Genomic DNA, 24,199 nt, shown 5'->3' with positions numbered 1-24,199 from the left:
TTTCAAGGCCTACCTTCAAACTCAGTGCCTCTTTGCTTGACATCATGGGAAAATCAAAATAAATCAGCCAAGACCTCAGAAATTGTAGACCTCCACAAGTCTGGTTCATCCTTGGGAGCAATTTCCAAATGCCTGAAGGTGTAACGTTCATTTGTACAAACAATTGTATGCAAGTATAAACACCATGGGACCACGCAGCCGTCATACCGCCCAGGAAGGAGACGCGTCTCCTAGAGATGAACGTACTTTGGTGCGAAAAGTGCAAATCAATCCCAGAACAATAGCAAAGGACCTTGTGAAGATGCTGGAGGAGACAGGTACAAACGTATCTATATCCACAGCAAAACGAGTCCTATATCGACATAACCTGAAAGGCCGCTCTGCAAGGAAGAAGCCACTGCTCCAAAACCGCCATAACAAAGCCAGACTACGTTTTGCAACTGCACATGGGGACGAAGATTGTACTTTTTGGAGAAATGTCATCTGGAATGATGAAACAAGAATAGAACTGTTTGGCCATAATGACCATTGTTATGTTTGGAGGAAAAAGGGGGTCGCTTGCAAGCCGAAGAACACCATCCCAACCGTGAAGCAACCGTGAAGCACGGGGGTAGCAGCATCATGTTGTGGGGGTGCTTTGCTGCAGGAGGGACTGGTGCACTTCACAAAATGCTGGTAAATGCTGTTTAATGAGATGAACAGCTAGGTCAGGTCACAGTAGTTTGTTTACTGAGATGAACAGCTAGGTCAGGTCACAGTAGTTTGTTTAATGAGATGAACAGCTAGGTCAGGTCACAGTAGTTTGTTTAATGAGATGAACAGCTAGGTCAGGTCACAGTAGTTTGTTTAATGAGATGAACAGCTAGGTCAGGTCACAGTAGTTTGTTTAATGAGATGAACAGTTAGGTCAGGTCACAGTAGTTTGTTTAATGAGATGAACAGCTAGGTCAGGTCACAGTAGTTTGTTTAATGAGATGAACAGTTAGGTCAGGTCACAGTAGTTTGTTTAATGAGATGAGCAGCTAGGTCAGGTCACAGTAGTTTGTTTAATGAGATGAACAGCTAGGTCAGGTCACAGTAGTTAGTTTAATGAGATGAAAAGTTAGGTCAGTTCATAGTAGTTTGTTTAATGAGATGAACAGCTAGGTCAGGTCACAGTAGTTTGTTTAATGAGATGAACAGTTAGGTCAGGTCACAGTAGTTTGTTTAATGAGATGAACAGCTAGGTCAGGTCACAGTAGTTTGTTTAATGAGATGAACAGTTAGGTCAGGTCACAGTAGTTTGTTTAATGAGATGAACAGTTAGGTCAGGTCACAGTAGTTTATTTAATGAGATGTACAGCTATGACAGGTGTCATGACGTGGCCCTTTCTGAGTATAGATCGTGGCATTCCCCTCTCTCTCGCTCTCCTACACCCAGGTTCTATTATTATTTAATGAGATGAACAGCTAGGTCAGGTCACAGTAGTTTGTTTAATGAGATGAACAGTTAGGTCAGGTCACAGTAGTTTGTTTAATGAGATGAACAGTTAGGTCACAGTTTATAAAGAAGACACTGGGAATCCCAATGACACTACTTCTGACCAGGGCCAATAGGGTCCCATTTGGGACACAGCTGAATTCTTGTGTCATGGTTTTACTTGGTTTTGCCACTTCACATTAGCTGTGGGGTGTTTCATAATTTAATGTCAAATGTTTATTTGTCTAAAATGCAAACAGTAGATCTGAACAGACTTCCCAACAAAGAGTATTTTCTGATTGATTAGGCATGTCTGTGGCAGCCTACTTTTGAACCTCTGAAGATGTCAGTGAGGTACGGCCCGGTACCACGAGGGGGCTAAAGGGGGCTTTTCAATGATTGAGTGACAGATTGGCGGAACAAAAATGTATGTATTTCCTCTTCGCAATGGACAGGGTGCGCTGTGCTGTGTGTAGGAGGGCTATGGAAAGCCACTAGGGTCATTAGTAGGACTCCTTTGGGTTTCCATAAAAAGCGGGGGGGGGGGGGAACCGCATGTGTTCCTAAGACTCGAGCCTACAGGGCTGCTGAAGCCGGTGACGGTAGCCCGGGCTTTAAGTTTACAGCCATCATGGTGCATAGAATCTTCAGTCTTCTCAATCCTATCACTGCAGGCAAAAGCAATGGAACTTTACACTGGAGTCAAAGTGGTCCACAGTGAGATGGAGAGCGTCGAGAAGCTGAGGTGCGACAGCGAGTTCCAAGCCATTTGGGCACAGTGCCGGTAGTACTAATGCACCAGCACCACCAGCTCCAAGCTAACTATGACGTATTGTACATACACATCTCCAGCAATATATGGAGAACAGTATAATAGGCCAGCAGGACAGAGGAGAAGAGGCTTAAAAGACTGTTCTTCAGCACATTGGATGCTGTCAACGGTGAAATGTCCGAACGATTCAGTGAACGCTACAGCCAACTGGTGGAGGCCCTGTGTGCCCTTGACCCATATGGGCATGACTTTCTAGATATGAAAACTGTGAAACCACTGCTTAATCAAAGCAAAAGATTAGATGGGAAGCTGAATTTAGTGTCGCTCGGCAGTTTTTGCAGACTGAAATCGCTCGCTCTGGCTCCAATGAGAACAAATGGATCCCACTTGATATGCTGCAATGATTCTCTGGGCCGCTCTCTGCTTACCTCACTTAAACATGGACTGACTTCTGGGGCATCCACAGCTACATGCGATAACTCATTTCCCACTTTGACAAACGTGTTCAGTCAACACAGAAGAGACATGCTGCACACGAGGAAAGCTCAACTAATCCAATTGGCATTTGAAGGGGATCTTACCAGAAGATTTCGGGGAGAATGGAATAATCAATTACTCAGGAAATTCCACAGAGAGTCAAGGAAGCTGTAACTCTTTTGAAAAAAGTAAGATTGAAACAATCTAGCTGGTAGTTTTTTAAAAATCTAAATCTTGCTTTAGTGTGCATGGCGCTGTCCATGATGCTGATCGAGTGCAGCGAGATTCCATGGGATTGAATCTGTCACTTCTTGCTCAAAATAATTTTTTAAAACTTATTTTTATTGTGGTATAGTGTGATATAAGCAGAATAAAACGTATTTTTATTGTGGTATAGTGTGATATAAGCAGAATTCAATATAATTCCAAAGCAAGAACCAAATGATTCCGGTGGTAATAGCTACATATTGGTATGTTTCATTAAAGAGATACATTACCTAAGGATAAAAAATCTGCATTCACTGGTCCTAATAGCCGTCCTATAAGCTTGCTGCCTGTGTTAAGTCAATTGTATCTGTACAAATCAAGGATCATTTCTCATGTAATGGTCTGATAACGGGTTCCCAGCATACAAAGAAGAGCATTCTATGAGTACGGACTTAGCACAAATGACAGGTGATTGGTTAAAGAGTATGGATGACAGGAAGTTAGTTGGTGCAGTGTTGCTAGATTTCAGTGCTGCTTTTGATGTAATTGATCATGAACTGTTACTAGGTAAACTCAAATGTTATGGTTTTAAGTCTGCAGTTCTATCCTGGATGGAAAGCTATCTATTCAGGAGAAGGCAAAAATGGTTATTTAATGGTAGCTTTTCAAACAGTAAAGATATACACTGTGGTGTTCTTCAAGGAAGTTGCCTAGGCCCACTTCTCTACTCTATCTTTACTAATGATTTACCTTCAGTAATGAACAAAGCAAGAGTGGTAATGTATGCTGATGACTCTACAACGTATAGCGCAGCATCAGAATGTAATGAGCTAACAGAGCAGTGAACTAAGAATGGTGTCTGAGTGGGTTGATATGGACAAATTGGTGTTGAACATTTCTAAAACTAAATGTATTGTATTTGGTTCAAGATATATGCTTGCTGATGATCCCCTAATGAATTTGTCGATGAATAGAACGCATGTAGAGTGAGTGAATTTTTAAAAAACTAATAGGCGTCACATTGGACCCAGCTTTATCATGGTCAGAACACATAGATACTATTGTTATTAAGATGGGTAAGGGAATCGCTGTCACAAGAAAATGTTCAGAGTATGTAACATCTAGCACACTGAATCAGGTGATTCAATCCGTGGTCCTATCACACTTAGAGTACTGTCCAGTCATATGGTCAATCCCTGGTCCTATCACACTTAGACTACTGCCCAGTTATATGGTCAATCCCTGGTCCTATCACACTTAGAGTACTGTCCAGTTATATGGTAATCTGCAGCAAATAAATATATATAAAAAGCTCCAAAAGTCTCAAAACAGGGCTGCCAGATTATTTGACCGTATGAATATTATCCAAATATTATCAGAATCTCTCATGGCTTCATGTTAAAAACATATTACTTTCTAGTCTTCTGATTTTCTTTAGGAATGTTATATTTTTTAAAAACACACAGTATTTGTCAGTCTAGTTAGTACATACTAGCAACACACATAAGCACCAAACCAAACAGGCAAATTCAGGGCAGCTAAAACAACCCAAGCCAAGGACAAATCGCCTTAAATCTAGTTTTATATAGAGCCATAGCTGAATGGAACTACCAAACCATATTTCTCAGACAAAAAGTAAATCCACCTTCAAGAAAAAAATAACAGAACATCTAATGCGATAGACCATATGACTAGACAGCAAATAGCAAATCAATTGAATGTTAAATGTGTTTCCTGCACCGGTATTTTAATTGTTTGTATTGTTTACTTGTTGAATGTTTGTGAAGTCTTAATTATGGTTGTTTGTAATGTCTTGTTAATTGGTGTTGGACCCCAGGAAGATTAGCTAGCATTACGGCGTTAGCTAATTGGGATCCTAATAAAAAAGTACAAGAAATTACATAGGCTACATTCTATTGTGGTTTTCTTGGTAGCCTGTTGGTTTTCATTGCTGTAAATGGAACTGTACATAATGGTGTTTATGGTAGGCCGGCATTGCTTAATTGATTACGTGGGTCGAATTTGAATCACAGAAGTGTATTGTTCCATATCACGACATGTTGCTGAACTCATGAGCGAGAGGCATGATTCTCCATGTTTGAAATGGGCCTGTATAGACGGCTGTGCAGGGCTGCATCTCACTGTAGTAGGCTGTTCTGGTTATTTGGATGTCCATTCGCCTGTTTGCTGCTAATGTAACTAGCATGAATATAGATTGTGTCATGTCTTTATTGATCAGATATTTAGTTTACTGTTCATGAAACTAGCCTGAATATAGATTGTGTCATGTCTTTATTGATCAGATATTTAGTTTACTGTTCATGAAACTAGCCTGAATATAGATTGTGTCATGTCTTTATCGATCAGATATTTTGTTTACTGTTCATGAAACTAGCCTGAATATAGATTGTGTCATGTCTTTATCGATCAGATATTTAGTTTACTCGGCCTGCTACTTGGTATCGCTGTTTTGTTCTGTTCTCATTCGTTGTGTCGGTATTCTAAGCTAAACTGCTATTCACATTTTTGTTAGTATGCGTGAATAACTAGGCTACTACTTTCAGCACTTAGTTAGCATTATTGTTAGCATTATTTTAGTTAAGACAGCTGTGTGTACGGCTGCATTCACATAGGCTGTTTGTATTTGGTGAATTTCCCTATCTATCTTGTAGCCTATATTCATTACCAACATGTCCTAGCTGTATGGCGCTGTCCAGTGTGCTGATGCAGTGCAGCAGATATATGCCACAAATGTCGAAAGCACTCTATGATCTCAGAGTCTCTGCATTTGAACTTTATGTTTATTGTTTATTTATGTATAGTGTGACTATTCAATATAATTCCAATGCAAGAACCCTCAAAAATGTTTACCCCTTGCCGATTTCAACTGCCCCCTTAATCACTGTATCCTGGCGCCGGGTCTGGTGAAGTGTGATCACAGTGTTGTTCTTTGTAGTGTTTATAGGCCCTTGTGTTTTTGTTCCCAAAATAACGAGTTGATCTGTGTGCCAGGAGACAGAGTTCTTAGGTGCCTCTGTGTCTCTATGTGGAAAATCTACTGCTCAAATTAGCAGCTTCCCTCCATAAGACATGTTTGCTTAAGAAGAAATAGGAGCTCTCTCTCTCTCTCTCTCTCTCTCTCTCTCTCTCTCTCTCTCTCTCTCTCTCTCTCTCTCTCTCTCTCTCTCTCTCTCTCTCTTACATGATGAACTTTCTTTCTTTTTTCTCTCTCTCTTTCTCCGTCCTGCCCACTTTCTCTCTGTCTCTCACTCTCTTTCTCTCTCTCTCTCTCTCTCTCTCCCCCTTTCCCACTCTTCAATGCATTTTGAGCACCTCAGTCATTTAATAAATTCAGAGATTAAAACATACAATTATTGTTTATCTTAGTTGGTGTAAATGTGGATTCGATTTCACTCTGAAATCAAATGCATCTTCAAACACCTCAGTAATTCTTTACTTTCTCTTACTTTGTGTGAATGTGGAAGTTGTTTGTAGTTCCAGTGTGTTCGTAGTCATGGATGGCCGCAGCAAACAGGGACGCCAGGACCTCCAGTTCAGTCAACCAGTGCTGCACGTGAGAACCACACGGATACCCTTGTTATAAACATCACATACATAACCTACATATAGAGTTAGTGTATCGTTATTATAGAGTAACCAGTGCTGGAGGCTAGACCAACACAGACACCCCCTTCATTTACATTGGCTTACAGTAAATACATCTTCTGTATTGGATACTTTTTCCCCCCTTTTTTTGATTGTAGATTCCATCAATGTAATTGTCTTCGTCATTTCCAATCCCCCATATATTTTTGGGGTAAATATATATATTTATATATACATATACAGTGGGGAGAACAAGTATTTGATACACTGCCGATTTTGCAGGTTTTCCTACTTACAAAGCATGTAGAGGTCTGTAATTTTTATCATAGGTACACTTCAACTGTGAGAGACGGAATTTAAAACAAAATTCCAGAAAATCACATTGTATGATTTTTAAGTAATTAATTCGCATTTTATTGCATGACATAAGTATTTGATACATCAGAAAAGCAGAACTTAATATTTGGTACAGAAACCTTTGTTTGCAATTACAGAGATCATACGTTTCCTGTAGTTCTTGACCAGGTTTGCACACACTGCAGCAGGGATTTTGGCCCACTCCTCCATACAGACCTTCTCCAGATCCTTCAGGTTTCGGGGCTGTCGCTGGGCAATACGGACTTTCAGCTCCCTCCAAAGATTTTCTATTGGGTTCAGGTCTGGAGACTGGCTAGGCCACTCCAGGACCTTGAGATGCTTCTTACGGAGCCACTCCTTAGTTGCCCTGGCTGTGTGTTTCGGGTCGTTGTCATGCTGGAAGACCCAGCCACGACCTATCTTCAATGCTCTTACTGAGGGAAGGAGGTTGTTGGCCAAGATCTCGCGATGCATGGCCCCATCCATCCTCCCCTCAATACGGTGCAGTCATCCTGTCCCCTTTGCAGAAAAGCATCCCCAAAGAATGATGTTTCCACCTCCAAGCTTCACGGTTAGGATGGTGTTCTTGGGGTTGTACTAATCCTTCTTCTTCCTCCAAACACGGCGAGTGGAGTTTAGACCAAAAAGCTCTATTTTTGTCTCATCAGACCACATGACCTTCTCCAATTCCTCCTCTGGATCATCCAGATGGTCATTGGCAAACTTCAGACGGGCCTGGACATGCGCTGGCTTGAGCAGGGGGACCTTGCGTGCGCTGCAGGATTTTAATCCATGACGGCGTAGTGTGTTACTAATGGTTTTCTTTGAGACTGTGGTCCCAGCTCTCTTCAGGTCATTAACCAGGTCCTGCCGTGTAGTTCTGGGCTGATCCCTCACCTTCCTCATGATCATTGATGCCCCACGAGGTGAGATCTTGCATGGAGCCCAAGACCGAGGGTGATTGACCGTCATCTTGAACTTCTTCCATTTTCTAATAATTGCGCCAACAGTTGTTTTCTTCTCACCAAGCTGCTTGCCTATTGTCCTGTAGCCCATCCCAGCCTTGTGCAGGTCTACAATTTTATCCCTGATGTCCTTACACAGCTCTCTGGTCTTGGCCATTGTGGAGAGGTTGGAGTCTGTTTGATTGAGTGGGTGGACAGGTGTCTTTTATACAGGTAACGAGTTCAAACAGGTGCAGTTAATACAGGTAATGAGTGGAGAACAGGAGGGCTTCTTAAAGAAAAACTAACAGGTCTGTGAGAGCCGGAATTCTTACTGGTTGGTAGGTGATCAAATACTTATGTCATGCAATAAAATGCGAATTAATTACTTAAAAATCATACAATGTGATTTTCTGGATTTTTGTTTTAAATTCCGTCTCTCACAGTTGAAGTGTACCTATGATAAAAATTACAGACCTCTACATGCTTTGTAAGTAGGAAAACCTGCAAAATCGGCAGTGTATCAAATACTTGTTCTCCCCACTGTACATACACATACCCATATGTATATACATATACATACATAAATATACACATACAAATACACATACAAACATACATATCTTTAAAAAATATATTTTCCTTTATTATTTCCCACAAACCCTATACATTTTCTTCTGCTATTTCATACAAGTCCGTGCATACACTGTAGCTAGTGACCTGACCAGGCAGACACAATTTGGGAAATCTCCTTTCCTGAGCTATGACAAACAAATACATGACAGGGATGACCTGTTGTAAACTGAGAGAAGACGAACTGTACTGTACCACTAGTCCTGTACGGAGGAGCAGACAGTGTAGGGTTTGTGTGACGTCGGCTGCGTGGACACTGCTGTGGTAGGGGTTGCTGTGTTTACTGTACCCTTTCTCCAGCTTCTCCAAGAAGGACATCAGACAGGAGATTGGGATCTGTAATACCACACAGTATGACATGGAAAGTTCACACGGAGTTCATCTGTTGTGTTCGAGCACACTACATCATAACTGGCCTGTGTCTGAGTCTGCCCTCTAGGGTACTACTTATGGAAACAGCTTTACACACTAGAAAAGGTAGACAATAATATGTGTGTTTGCATCAGCTGTTTATGGCAGTGAGAAAAGTTAGAATTTTTAGAGGCTAATGTAAAATTAAAGCTGTACAGAAACAGAAGGAGTTATGGTAAAATAGTAAGGACATGCAGAGTGATATGTGGAGACCTTGAATCTGCTGTTGAGTTCGTATCGTGTCACCAGCTCGAAGACCAGGGTCTGTAGTGCGTGGTCATCACTGGCTGTGTTCAGGGCAAACACATCAAAGTTCCACCGGTCAATGTCCTTAAGATGGAGATGATAGAGACAAACAGATAACAGATATCTGTTTATGTCCAATGCACATTGAGTTTTTCAAGAATTAGAGTCTGAAATTGAAAAAGCTCATACTGTAGTCATACGGTCAGGGAAACTCCTGGCTCTGCTCCTTATGTTGTAGCCCAATTAAAGACTTTAGAAATGATAACAGATCATATATTCTTACCCTGAGACAGTTAACTACTGCTGCAGGCTGGTCAGGCATGGCAGCAGTGTAGGCCCTTCTGAACATCCTGGAACAACAGCATATTAAATGCTTTGCATCGGACAATCTCAGTAGTGAATCTGTAATGTCCTTGTTACAACAGAATGTGGATCAAGAATTCCACTGCAAATGTACAGAAGTGAATTTATCCTGACCCTATAACACACACTTTACAAACCCCATTCACAATATTATATAGAAGGAGGGTTTTTTAATGTTGCATTGTTTTTCTCAAATTAATGAGGAGGACCAGAGCGAGCCTCCTTTACTTTATATTACAAATTCATGCCCTCATTGAAGATAATAACGTTTTCCATCTACCTCTCGACAAAGATCCCAGCCTGCACTGCGTGGACGATGCTGCGGAACTTTGGTTTGTCGTCAGAGCGGCGGGCGGGGCGGCGGGCCCTCTGAGTGAAGGTTGAAGCCAGCCAATCAGTGACCTCCGTGGGCACGCCATCAGAGTGCAGCTTCTGGAGGTCGTCCTCTGCGTCCAGACCCTGTCTGAAAGGACAGAGAGAGCAAATCAGACCTGCCTGATAGAGGAGAGAGAGAGAGAGGACAAATCAGACCTGCCTGAGAGAGGAGAGAGAGAGAAAATCAGACCTGCCTGAGAGAGGAGAGAGAGAGCAAATCAGACCTGCCTGAGAGAGGAGAGAGAGGACAAATCACACCTGCCTGAGAGTGGACAAATCAGACCTGCCTGGGAGAGGAGAGAGAGAGAAAATCAGACCTGCCTGAGAGAGGAGAGAGAGCAAATCAGACCTGCCTGAGAGAGGAGAGAGAGAGAAAATCAGACCTGCCTGAGAGAGGAGAGAGAGAGAGAAAATCAGACCTGCCTGAGAGAGGAGAGAGAGGGCAAATCAGACTTGCCTAAGAGAGGAGAGAGAGCAAATCAGACCTGCCTGAGAGAGGAGAGAGAGCAAATCAGACCTGCCTGAGAGAGGAGAGAGAGGACAAATCACACCTGCCTGAGAGGAGAGAGAGAGCAAATCAGACCTGCCTGAGAGAGGAGAGAGAGAGAGCAAATCAGACCTGCCCGAGAGAGGAGAAAGAGAGCAAATCAGACCTGCCTGAGAGAGGAGAGAGAGCAAATCAGACCTGCCTGAGAGAGGAGAGAGAGAGCAAATCAGACCTGCCTGAGAGAGAAGAGAGAGAGAGCAAATCAGACCTGCCTGAGAGAGGAGAGAGAGAGCAAATCAGACCTGCCTGAGAGGAAAGAGAGAGCAAATCAGACCTGCCTGAGAGGGGAGAGAGAGAGAGAGCAAGTCAGACCATGTCTGAAAGGGCAGAGAGAGAACAAATCAGACCTGCCTGAGAGAGGAAAAAGAGAGCAAATCAGCCTTCTTTATACCCTTCATCACAGCCTTCATCACAGCCTTCATCACAGCCTTCATCACAGCCTTCATCAAGGTGCTTTGCGGTCATATTTAAGGAGACAGGGTGGCTTAGGGAAATACTAAATATAGACAAGTAGACAGGGTTGCCTTGGAACACCTTATGGCTCAAATATTAAATATAGACAACACATAATGTGGAGCATTGTGTTCAGAGTGGAAACAAGGATATGCTGATATAGTTGGTGTGTGTGTGCGTTTCAGGCCTTAAGCAGGCAGTAGGGCCTTACAGTATCATACAATATAATCACACTAAAGGCCACACTGTACCTGGTCCCATCAATGTAAACAGCCTCCAGTAATGATGCTGTGTAGTCCAGGTTCTTCTTCAGATCTTCGAAGTCCACGTCTTTCGCCTCCAGTTGCTTGACCATACACCTCAGCCTGGAAAGAGAGTCCCACTTTGAACAAACAGCTTAGAAATGTCTTCATAAGCACTTTATACATGATATAGGCAATATAAAGGATTTATGATGGTGTTACTAATGAACTTTTAGAGGAAAGAAAATCCTGCACGCTGCACTTGCTTAGTATCAGCCTCACGGCCTTCACCAGAGCTTTAAAGCCTTTAAAGTTGTGTTTCATTTAAAGTAGGAGTGGAGGACGTCATTTTGTTGATGAATAACCTTGGTTCCTGTCATAGCACAACACTATCATCAACAACAAGATAATCAGTAAGACAGCAGTGTTTTCAAAACACAGTCAGGTATGTGATGGGAGCAATTACTAAGCAATTTCCCCCCGAAAAGCCTTGTGTTTGTATGTTACGGTTCAATGTTATGAGCTGGCAATGCTTTGACAATAGGATGAAAGGTCTGGGAAACTGGGAGAGAGGGAAAGAGAGAGAGGGGGAGAAGAGTGTGAGAGAGAGAGAGGGAGAAAAAGAAAGAAAGAGAAAGAGTAAGAGAGAAAGTGAGAGATGGAGGGAGAGAGAGGGACAGAGAGAAAATTAATAAATATCAATCATTTGGAAGAGTTGTAATACTATTCCGTGATGTGTGGAGCGGACCAGAGAACCAGTGGCAAGAAGGCATCATTAGCCCCACTTTTTCCATTAGCCCCACATTTTCCATTAAATAGGAAAACTGCCCAAACGTTCCATCATTTGGTTATACGGCCGCCGCATTGTCTTAAAATGCATACAGAATTAGATACAGTACATGACCTAAAGTATGTGGGCACCTGCACATCGAATATCTCATTACAAAATCATGGGCATTAATATGTTGGTCCCCCTTTACTGCTATAACAGCCTCCACTCTTCTGGGAAGGCTTTCCACTAGATGTTGGAACATTGCTGCGGGGACTTACTTCCACTCAGCCACAAGAGCATTAGTGAGGTCGGGTACTGATGTTGGGCAATTAGAACTGGCAGCTGGTGTTCCAATTCATCCCGAAGGTGTTCGATGGGGTGGAGGTCAAATATCAGCCCACGGAGAGAAGCACGAGCTTGAACTTCACTCAACTTTCTAGAGGAGTAGTCACCAACCGGTCGATCACGATCTCCAAGGCATTCCTAGTCGATCACCAAACATTTCTGTAAAAACCCAACTATAAAGCCTTGTGTTCTTATTATTTGTATTCGTCTTGGGCTGTTGGCAGTAGGTGCACCCGATTCAGCTGCCCAGGGTAGGCCAATTGTTGCCATTTTTAATCATTTAAAGTGTCTGAAGGTACAAACTCTGCCTTCCCAGCGGGCACAGAGAGTAAATCAAGTGCACTATAGGCCTGCTGCTGGCCAATCGGATGTCTCAGTAACATAGCAGGCATACAAGAATGTTACTGAAAGATCGATACTGAGAGATTGCAAAGATGTTTAGAGTTTAGCCATCAGCTTGAATACTGTGTCCTTTTTTGGTCAGTGTCAGTGGAGGAAAGGGAGAGTGGAGGCATGCTCTCTCCTTCCGACTGACCATCAGATGCATATATCTTCAGCCCAGTAAAATTAAATTAAATTAAAAAATGATTTAATTGTACGGCTGTGCCTCACAAGCAATACAACAACGGATCTATTATAGCCTGTGATAATATAGCCTACCTCAAATGTTCAAATATAATTTAAATAAATGTCCAGAACAACAATGCATTGGCAGGTCAATTAGAATTAGAAGGAACATGGGTTGAGGTCAGGGCTGCAGGCCAGTCAAGTTTTTCATCACCGATCTCAACAAACCATTTCTGTTTGGACCTCGCTTTGTGCACGGAGGTATTGTCATCCTGAAACAGGAAAGGGCCTTCCCCCAAACTGTTGCCACAAAGTTGAAGGCACAGAATCATCTACAATGTCATTGTATACTGTAGTATTAAGCGTTCCCTTCACCGGAACTAAGGGGCCTAGCCCGAACCATGAGAAACAGCCCCAGACCATTATTCCTCCTCCACCAATCTTTACAGTTGGCACTATGCATTGGGGCAGGTAGCGTTCTCCTGGCATAAGCAAAACCCGTCCGTCGGACTGCCAGATTGTGAAGTGTGATTCATCACTTCAGAAAACACGCTTCCACTGCTGCAGAGTCCAATGGCAGCAAGCTTTACACCACTTCAGCCAACGCTTTGCGCATGGTGATCTTAGGCTTGTGTGTGGCTGTTCAGCCTGTTCAGTCATTTGATGAAGCTCCCGATGAACAGTTATTGTGTTGACATTGCTTCCAGAGGCAGTTTGGAACTCGGTGGTGAGTTTTGCAACCAAGGACAGACGATTTTTACGCACTACGCTATTCAGCAGTCGATGATTCCGTTCTGTGAGCTTGTGTGGCCTACCACTTCCCAAAGCAGCACTTACAGTTGACCGGGGCAGCTCTAGCAGGGCTGGAATTTGAGGAACTAGCTTGTAGGAAAGGTGGCATCCTATGACGGTGCCACGTTGAAAGTCACTGAGCTCTTCAGTAAGGCCATTCTGCTGCAAATGTTTATCTATGCAGTTAAATAAAGGTAAAATAAATAAATAAAAATAAATATGCCAACGTTTGTGCATGGCTGTGTGCTCAATTTTATACACCTGTCAGCAACGGGTGTGGCTGAAGTAGCCGAATCCAGTCATTTGAATGGGTGTCCACATACTTATATTTAGTGTATATCAATTCAAAGGGTCGAATCGGCTGATTGAGTGCTGATAAAACGCTGATAGAATCCAAATGGAATGCTCATAGAATGCTGATAGAATTTAGATGGATCACTCATAGAACGCTGATAAAATCCAGATGGAATGCTCATAGAACGCTGATAGAATCTAAATAGAATGCTCATAGAACGCTGATAGAATCCAGATGGAATACTCATAGAACGCTGAGAAAATCCAGATGGAATGCTCATAGAACGCTGATAGAATCCAGATGGAATACTCATAGAACGCTGAGAAAATCCAGATGGAATGCTCATAGAACGCTGATAGAATCCAGATGGAATGCTCATAGAACGCTGATAGAATCCAGATGGAATGCTCATAGAACGCTGATAGAATCCAGATGGAATGCTCATAGAACGCTGATAGAATCCAGATGGAATGCTCATAGAACGCTGATAGAATCCAGATGGAATGCTCATAGAACGCTGATAGAATCCAGATGGAATGCTCATAGAACGCTGATAGAATCCAGATGGACTGCTCATAGAATGCTGATAGAATCCAGATGGAATGCTCATAGAACGCTGATAGAATCCAGATGGAATGCTCATAGAACGCTGATAGAATCCAGATGGAATGCTCATAGAACGCTGATAGAATCCAGATGGAATGCTCATAGAACGCTGATAGAATCCAGATGGAATGCTCATAGAACGCTGATAGAATCCAGATGGAATGCTCATAGAACGCTGATAGAATCCAGATGGAATGCTCATAGAATGCTGATAGAATCCAGATGGACTGCTCATAGAATGCTGATAAAATCCAGATGGAATGCTCATAGAAGGCTGATAAAATCCAGATGGAATGCTCATAGAAGGCTGATGAAATCCAGATGGAATACTCATAGAAGGCTGATAAAATCCAGATGGAATGCTCATAGAAGGCTGATGAAATCCAGATGGAATACTCATAGAAGGCTGATAAAATCCAGATGGAATACTCATAGAACGCTGATAAAATCCAGATGGAATGCTCATAGAAGGCTGATAGAATCCAGATGGAATACTCATAGAAGGCTGATAAAATCCGGATGGAATGCTCATAGAATGCTGATAGAATCCAGATGGAATACTCATAGAAGGCTGATAAAATCCAGATGGAATGCTCATAGAAGGCTGATAAAATCCAGATGGAATGCTCATAGAAGGCTGATGAAATCCAGATGGAATACTCATAGAAGGCTGATAAAATCCAGATGGAATGCTCATAGAAGGCTGATAGAATCCAGATGGAAAGCTCATAGAATGCTGATAGTGCATCCTAGCAATACATACAGTAAGTGCTTTTCACCATATATAATGCAAATCTGAACTTTTTCTCTGGTGCGTTACTAGTTGCTGCTTCAAACTGACTCTTGACACCACAAGTGTTTCACTACATTTCTGTTATAAGGCTGCTATCCATTATGGTCTACAGTTACTAATTCAAGAATATAAAAAAACACATGTAGCCTATAACGCGCTGGATCAAACACAACACAGCCCAGGCTAAAACTACAGCCCCCCCAAGGAATAATACCTTCACAGGAAATAAAATTGACAGGGAAATCAGTAACACTAACTCACATACTATTGCTCTGACCTCATATGCCAATCTTAGAACATAAAATACCCCCCGAGTAGACTACACTGCACTTCAAGAGTTCAAAAACAACCACTGGCATTTGACAATTGATTTAAGGGATGGTGATAATCCATTTCTCATAAAATAGGGTTTATGAGTGTTCCAGTTCTCGTGCGCTGCCTGCTCATAATGCTCTATGAATGTTGTTATAGATGTTTATGAGCAGCTATTAAGATCTAGCCTGCATTATAATGCGTTATGCACAGCATGCATTATGAAGAGGTTAGTCACAGTGGGACCACAATCACTTCATTTCTAATCACAGTTGCACTGTTGGCCAACAAAATGAAGACGGCGCCAACTCCATGAAAGTGACATGAGACGCTTGTGTGTTTATCACACGTCAGCGAGGGGGTTCTGAAAGCTGTCCAGTCATAAAAATAGCAGGCATGGGAAGGCTGCGACACAGCGGGAGGGCTTCATGCTTGATGGTGAATTTATAATAATCTGTTTGATAATGTGACTGCTTTGTTGTGGATCAAAAAGGAAGGAAAACATGTGTTTAATGTACCGTGTCAGTTTCATGAGATACAGTACCAGTTGTAATATCTCAGTATGTACAGTAACCTCAGTAGAGTACGTACAGTAACCACAGTAGAGTACGTACAGTAACCACAGTAGAGTATGTACAGTAACCACAGTAGAGTATGTACAGTAACCACAGTAGAGTATGTACAGTAACCACAGTAGAGTATGTACAGTAACCACAGGGTGTTACAGTAACCACAGTAGAGTATGTACAGTAACCACAGGATGTTACAGTAACCACAGTAGAGTATGTACAGTAACCACAGGATGTTACAGTAACCACAGTAGAGTATGTACAGTAACCACAGTAGAGTATGTACAGTAACCACAGGGTGTTACAGTAACCTCAGTAGATTATGTACAGTAACCACAGTAGAGTATGTACAGTAACCTCAGTAGATTATGTACAGTAACCACAGGATGTTACAGTAACCACAGTAGAGTATGTACAGTAACCACAGTAGAGTATGTAAAGTAACCACAGTAGAGTATGTACAGTAACCACAGGATGTTACAGTAACCACAGTAGAGTATGTACAGTAACCACAGTAGAGTATGTAAAGTAACCACAGTAGAGTATGTACAGTAACCACAGGATGTTACAGTAACCACAGGATGTTACAGTAACCACAGTAGAGTATGTAGAGTAACCACAGTAGAGTATGTACAGTAACCACAGTAGAGTAACCACAGGATGTTACAGTAACCACAGGATGTTACAGTAACCACAGTAGAGTATGTAGAGTAACCACAGTAGAGTATGTACAGTAACCACAGGATGTTACAGTAACCACAGTAGAGTATGTACAGTAACCACAGGATGTTACAGTAACCACAGTAGAGTATGTACAGTAACCACAGGATTTTACAGTAACCACAGTAGAGTATGTACAGTAACCACAGTAGAGTATGTACAGTAACCACAGGATGTTACAGTAACCACAGTAGAGTATGTAGAGTAACCACAGTAGAGTATGTACAGTAACCACAGGATGTTACAGTAACCACAGTAGAGTATGTACAGTAACCTCAGTAGAGTATGTACAGTAACCACAGTAGAGTATGTACAGTAACCACAGTAGAGTATGTACAGTAACCACAGGATGTTACAGTAACCACAGTAGAGTATGTACAGTAACCACAGTAGAGTATGTACAGTAACCACAGGATGTTACAGTAACCGCAGGATGTTACAGTAACCACAGTAGAGTATGTAGAGTAACCACAGTAGAGTATGTACAGTAACCACAGGATGTTACAGTAACCTCAGTAGAGTATGTACAGTAACCGCAGGATGTTACAGTAACCACAGTAGAGTATGTAGAGTAACCACAGTAGAGTATGTACAGTAACCACAGGATGTTACAGTAACCGCAGGATGTTACAGTAACCACAGTAGAGTATGTAGAGTAACCACAGTAGAGTATGTACAGTAACCACAGGATGTTACAGTAACCACAGTAGAGTATGTACAGTAACCACAGTAGAGTATGTAGAGTAACCACAGTAGAGTATGTACAGTAACCGCAGGATGTCACAGTAACCACAGTAGAGTATATACAGTAACCTCAGGATGTTACAGTAACCGCAGGATGTTACAGTAACCACAGTAGAGTATGTACAGTAACCACAGTAGACTATGTAGAGTAACCACAGTAGAGTATGTACAGTAACCACAGGATGTTACAGTAACCACAGTAGAGTATGTACAGTAACCACAGTAGAGTATGTAGAGTAACCACAGGATGTTACAGTAACCACAGGATGTTACAGTAACCACAGTAGAGTATGTACAGTAACCACAGTAGAGTATGTACAGTAACCACAGGATGTTACAGTAACCACAGTAGAGTATGTAGAGTAACCACAGTAGAGTATGTACAGTAACCACAGGATGTTACAGTAACCGCAGGATGTTACAGTAACCACAGTAGAGTATGTACAGTAACCACAGTAGAGTATGTACAGTAACCACAGGATGTTACAGTAACCGCAGGATGTTACAGTAACCACAGTAGAGTATGTACAGTAACCACAGTAGAGTATGTACAGTAACCTCAGGATGTTACAGTAACCTCAGTAGAGTATGTACAGTAACCACAGGATGTTACAGTAACCACAGTAGAGTATGTACAGTAACCACAGTAGAGTATGTACAGTAACCACAGTAGAGTATGTACAGTAACCACAGTAGAGTATGTACAGTAACCACAGGATGTTACAGTAACCTCAGTAGAGTATGTACAGTGACCACAGGATGTTACAGTAACCACAGTAGAGTATGTACAGTAACCACAGTAGAGTATGTACAGTAACCACAGTAGAGTATGTACAGTAACCACAGGGTGTTACAGTAACCACAGTAGAGTATGTACAGTAACCACAGTAGAGTATGTACAGTAACCACAGGGTGTTACAGTAACCGCAGGATGTTACAGTAACCACAGTAGAGTATGTAGAGTAACCACAGTAGAGTATGTAGAGTAACCACAGGATGTTACAGTAACCTCAGGATATTACAGTAACCTCAGGATGTTACAGTAACCTTAGAATGTACAGTAACCTCAGTATGTACAGTAACCTCAGTAGAGTATGTAGAGTAACCTCAGTAGAGTATATACAGTAACCACAGGATGTTACAGTATCCTCAGGAGAGTATGTACAGTAACCACAGTAGAGTATGTACAGTAACCACAGGATGTTACAGTAACCTCAGTAGAGTATGTAAAGTAACCACATGATGTTACAGTAGCCACATGATGTTACAGTAACCTCAGGAGAGTATGTACAGTAACCACAGGATGTTACAGTAACCACAGTAGAGTATGTACAGTAACCACAGTCGAGTATGTACAGTAACCACAGGATGTTACAGTAACCACAGTAGAGTATGTACAGTAACCACAGGATGTTACAGTAACCTCAGGATATTACAGTAACCTCAGGATGTTACAGTAACCTTAGAATGTACAGCAACCTCAGTATGTACATTAACCTCAGTATGTACAGTAACCTCAGTAGAGTATGTAGAGTAACCTCAGTAGAGTATATACAGTAACCACAGGATGTTACAGTAACCTCAGGAGAGTATGTACAGTAACCACAGTAGAGTATGTACAGTAACCACATGATGTTACAGTAACCTCAGTAGAGTATGAAGAGTAACCTCAGTAGAGTATATACAGTAATCACAGGATGTTACAGTAAACTAAGTATATTACAGTAACCTCAGTATGTACAGTAACCTCAGTATGCACAGTAACATCAGGATGTTACAGTAACCTCAGTATGTACAATAACCTCAGGATGTACAGTAACCTCAGTATGTACAGTAACCTCGGGATTTTACAGCAACCTCAGGATGTTACAATAACCTCAGTACGTACCGTAACCTCAGTATGTACAGTAACCTCAGTATGTTACAGTAATCTCAATACGTACAGTAACCTCCGTACGTACAGTAACCTCAGTATGTTACATTAACCGCAGGATGTTACAATAACCTCAGGATGTTACAGTAACCTCAGGGTGTTACAGTAACCTCAGGGTGTTACAGTAACCTCAGTACGTACACTAACCTCAGGATGTTACAGTAACCTCAGTACCTACAGTAACCTCAGGATGTTAAAATAACCTCAGTATGTTACAGTAACCTCGGTATGTACAGTAACCTCAGTACCTACAGTAACCTCAGGATGTTACAGTAACCTCAGTATGTACAGTAACCTCAGTATGTACAGTAACCTCAGTATGTACAGTAACCTCAGTATTTTACAGTAAGCTCAGGATGTTACAGTAACCTCAGTACATACAGTAACCTCAGTATGTTACAGTAACCTCAGTACATACAGTAACCTCAGTATGTTACAGTAACCTCAGTACATACAGTAACCTCAGTGTGTACAGTAACCTCAGTATGTACAATAACCTCAGGATGTTAAAGTAACCTCAGGATGTTAAAATAACCTCAGTACGTACAGTAACCTTAGGATGCTCAGTAACCGCAGGATGTACAGTAACCTCGGGATGTACAGTAACCTCAGTAGAGTATGTACAGTAACCTCAGGATGTACAGTAACCTCAGGATGTTACAGTAACCTCAGTATCTACAGTAACCTCAGGATGTTACAGTAACCTCAGTAGAGTATGTACAGTAACCTCAGTATGTACAGTAACCTCAGTATGTTGAAATAATCTCCGGATGTTACAGTAACCTCAGTACATACAGTAACCTCAGGATGTTACAGTAACCTCAGGATGTTACAGTAACCTCAGTATGTACAGTAACCTCAGTAGAGTATGTACAGTAACCTCAGTCTGTACATTCACCTCAGTATGTACAGTAACCTCAGGATGTACAGTAACCTCAGTATGTACAGTAACCTCATGATGTTACAGTAACCTCAGTATCTATAGTAACCTCAGGATGTTACAGTAAACTCAGTATGCACAGTAACCTCAGTATGTACAGTAACCTCAGTATGTACAGTAACCTCAGGATGCTACAGTAACCTCAGTATGCACAGTAACCTCAGTATTTACAGTAACCTCAGGATGTTACAGTAACCTCAGTATGTACAGTAACCTCAGTATGTACATTCACCTCAGGATGTACAGTAACCTCAGTATGTACAGTAACCTCATGATGTTACAGTAACTCAGTATCTACAGAAACCTCAGGATGTACAGTAACCTCAGTATGCACAGTAACCTCAGTATGTACAGTAACCTCAGTATGTACAGTAACCTCAGGATGTTACAGTAACCTCAGTATGCACAGTAACCTCAGTATTTACAGTAACCTCAGGATGTTACAGTAACCTCCGTATGTACAGTAACCTCAGTATGTACAGTAACCTCAGGATGTTACAGTAACCTCAGTATGCACAGTAACCTCAGTATGTACAGTAACCTCAATATGTACAGTAACCTCAGGATGTTACAGTAACATCAGTATGCACAGTAACCTCAGTATGTACAGTAACCTCAGTATTTACAGTATAACCCCTTACTTCCTACCTTCTCACAGACAGGAAAGGTTAATACGGTTCAGAAATTCATTGCTACTCACTTTTTCTCCCCCTTCTCTTACCTGGAGATAGGTGTCTGGAGATGTTTCTTCCTCACTCTCACCAACTCAGCCATCCAGCCCACAGCAAGGCAAAACCTTTACAACCCCTTATAGCCCACAGTTAAACACTGCCTGCACAGCCCAAAGGTACTGTCTCTTACAGCCCTAAGCTCAGAGCTCAGGCGCAGTGACACAGAGAACAGAGAGAGACTATCCAGAAAATACTAGAAAGCAAAAAGTTCTCTCAGATAGCCTACTGTTCAACTGAATCAGACAAAGTTCTCTGTCCCGAGAAAGACTTCTGGTACACCCCAGCCTGCGTAGCCAGCACCCATATCTGAGGGGACCTAGCTGAACTGTGATTGGTCCAGGCCAAAGTGTGTCAGTTCTGTCAATGCTGTGAAAGGAAGCAGGGCTGGGCTGGAGGGAGAGATAGATAGAAATAGAGAGAGAGAGAGAGGGGGGGGGGGCGAGGCAACCTCACTGTTGGGGTGTTGCTTTCGAGGCAATGTGTGTGTGTACTCTAAACCCCAATGAGAATTTTCCACTGCAATGGCAAAGCACAGACCAAAGTCTTGTTCACTACAAAGCCTGTGTGATAGAATGACCAAACCAAAATAAACCAATAAAAACTGTCCCGGAAAGTCACCCACAACAATTCTCCGCAGGCTAACTACTCTTCGACTACCCAGAAAAACAACAACCTTACAGGCCAGGTCAAATGAAAACATACAACCATAACAAGAGTCAATAACCAACAACATGTCAGATGTGGAGGCTGAAGCTACAGTATTATCTGGTATAGTGTCATCTTCTCTACCCACCTTAATCTCCTTCTCTTTCATAGCTTTCATGCAAAAAAAATCTAAGAGATTCTAGTCACTTACAGTACAAGATCAGAGATGACATTCAATTCATTTTTAACTTGGAGCACTGCTGGGGCATACATACATCATGTATAGCTTCAATTCATTAAGCCTCATTTTATAACTGTGAGGCTGTGAGAGCTGTCTGGCGACGTCACTGGGGAAATGCAGCAGAGTGACTTTCCCTGGTTGCTTGTCTTGCTTGGTGGCTGGGTCACTCCCATGCTCCCATGCTCTTTGACTTGCCTCTTCATTTCAGAGCGTATGACTGCATTTCATTCTGAGAATTGTATAAAAGGGGGTGGGTTCTACTAAGAGAACAAATAGAAATGTTTTAAGATGGTCATACCATGGATCATTTAGCGATTTGGTTTTGAATTGTAGGACCTCTTTAGGTATACAAAAAATATAGAATTTGTGCTTCACTACTATAGACCATAGACGCATTCTTATTTCATTTTTATGAATGCATTCATAAATAAACAAAAAAAGGACAGTCAAAACATTTATCAGAAGGAATAAGGTTTTGAAGTGTCTGTCCTTTACCAAGAAAGATCCAGAAATATTTTTGCTTTTTGGAACACATATTTAACCCCTTATTTTTGTTGGCACAAAACTATCTCCATACTTCCATTCATTTGTATGGGTTACCTTCAGATGAATGTTTAATATCTATATATATATATCTCCATACTTCCATTCATTTGTATGGGTTACCTTCACATGAGTTTCATGACACTAAATGCTAAATGGTAATTTTTCGTGAGAAGACATTTTCGGGACATCTCATGGTCTGACAAACACCGCTGTAGCTCGGCCACCTTCCACTGAAGATGTGGAAGGCCGATATATACGGATTTTGATAGGGATTTTTTAAATTATGTTACTGAGATTGAAGCACGTGTGCATCAATAGACTCTTATCGATTAAGTCGATTCAGAGGTTTCAATTTCCATAATTTTTTTGTTGTTGTTGTTACATTCAAAGGCATTTTTAATTAGTTGGTTGTTAAATGTTTGATATGTTGCCAAAAATTACGTTTACGCTTTGGCATCAGGGTGGTTGGGGAAAATCTTCACCATCGAAAGGGGAAAAAATGCTAAAAAAGGATAATGAATCTTTAACCGGATATAATGACTTAGTAGAAGTATTAGCCCACTGGCCAAAAACTGTTTGGATCATATTTGTTTCCACGTCATTTCAACAACAACAATATATGTGATGAGGATGCTGAATCAACGTGGGAAAATGACAGGATTTGAAAATAGTAATCAACGTAAGAGAATTTTGTATTTTTTACACCCAACATTTAACCTAAATCCAATCACATAGTTACTTTTTTTGTTGATTTCTTATTAGTTGAAATTTCAACCAATTGTAAATCAAAATTAGAAATTGAATTGACCTCTGTGCCCAGTGGGAGAATTAAAAACCGAGAACCAATCAAACAGCAGAGTGGGAGGAGTCTTCCAGTGTTCATTAGCCAAGGATTCTCAGTGTCTTTTGATTGCATTTAGAATGATTGATCTGATTTTATAATGACTGCTGGACGTCCACTTCATCTAGTCTAGATTAAACCTCTTCATCTAGTCTAGATTAAACCTCTTCATCTAGTCTAGATTAAACCTCTTCATCTAGTCTAGATTAAACCTCTTCATCTAGTCTAGATTAAACCTCTTCATCTAGTCTAGATTAAACCTCTTCATCTAGTCTAGATTAACCTCTTCATCTAGTCTAGATTAAACCTCTTCATCTAGTCTAGATTAACCTCTTCATCTAGTCTAGATTAAACCTCTTCATATAGTCTAGATTAAACCTCTTCATCTAGTCTAGATTAAACCTCTTCATCTAGTCAAGATTAAACCTCTTCATCTTGTGTAGATTAAACGTGCTAGTCTGGTCCTGGCCACTCCTCTCCTCCCACTGAGTATCTCTTTCCCTCTCCCCTGTCTCTCCCCCTCTATCTCTCTCTCCTTCTCCACTCCTCTCTCTATCCCCATTAACTATGTCAACCACCACCTCTGGTCTCTCTGCCCAGGAACTGACCTCAGAGCAGATGTAATTCACTGTCTATTTACTTTTATTGCAGAGACTTGAATTCTTACAGTATCTCAATAAATCCCAGAGACACGGGAACCTTTAGTCCCCGTTTA

The 24,199-nt window shown here is 41.5% G+C and overlaps 2 protein-coding genes across 2 annotated transcripts in view; one reads left to right on the top strand and one right to left on the bottom strand.

The window, feature by feature from the left end:
* The window catches only part of LOC139536325 (dual specificity calcium/calmodulin-dependent 3',5'-cyclic nucleotide phosphodiesterase 1B-like), a 31,152-nt gene extending 9,661 nt beyond the window's left edge, over positions 1-21,491 (bottom strand). Inside the window, exons 1-7 of the mRNA XM_071336764.1 lie at positions 21,202-21,491; positions 11,102-11,215; positions 9,756-9,938; positions 9,396-9,462; positions 9,080-9,196; positions 8,651-8,791; positions 6,383-6,483 (exon numbers count right to left, since the gene is read on the bottom strand). Of these exons, the coding sequence (XP_071192865.1) occupies positions 6,383-6,483; positions 8,651-8,791; positions 9,080-9,196; positions 9,396-9,462; positions 9,756-9,938; positions 11,102-11,215; positions 21,202-21,254 (776 nt within the window). The 5' untranslated portion in view covers positions 21,255-21,491. The remainder of the gene's footprint in view (positions 1-6,382; positions 6,484-8,650; positions 8,792-9,079; positions 9,197-9,395; positions 9,463-9,755; positions 9,939-11,101; positions 11,216-21,201) is intronic.
* The window catches only part of LOC139536326 (protein phosphatase 1 regulatory subunit 1A-like), a 119,529-nt gene that overhangs the window by 57,379 nt on the left and 37,951 nt on the right, over positions 1-24,199 (top strand). The gene's annotated exons all lie outside the window — the stretch shown is intronic.

Source organism: Salvelinus alpinus, chromosome 12 (assembly GCF_045679555.1).
Source record: "Salvelinus alpinus chromosome 12, SLU_Salpinus.1, whole genome shotgun sequence".
Lineage (NCBI taxonomy): Eukaryota > Metazoa > Chordata > Actinopteri > Salmoniformes > Salmonidae > Salvelinus > Salvelinus alpinus.
This window is presented reverse-complemented; position numbering and strand designations above follow the sequence as displayed.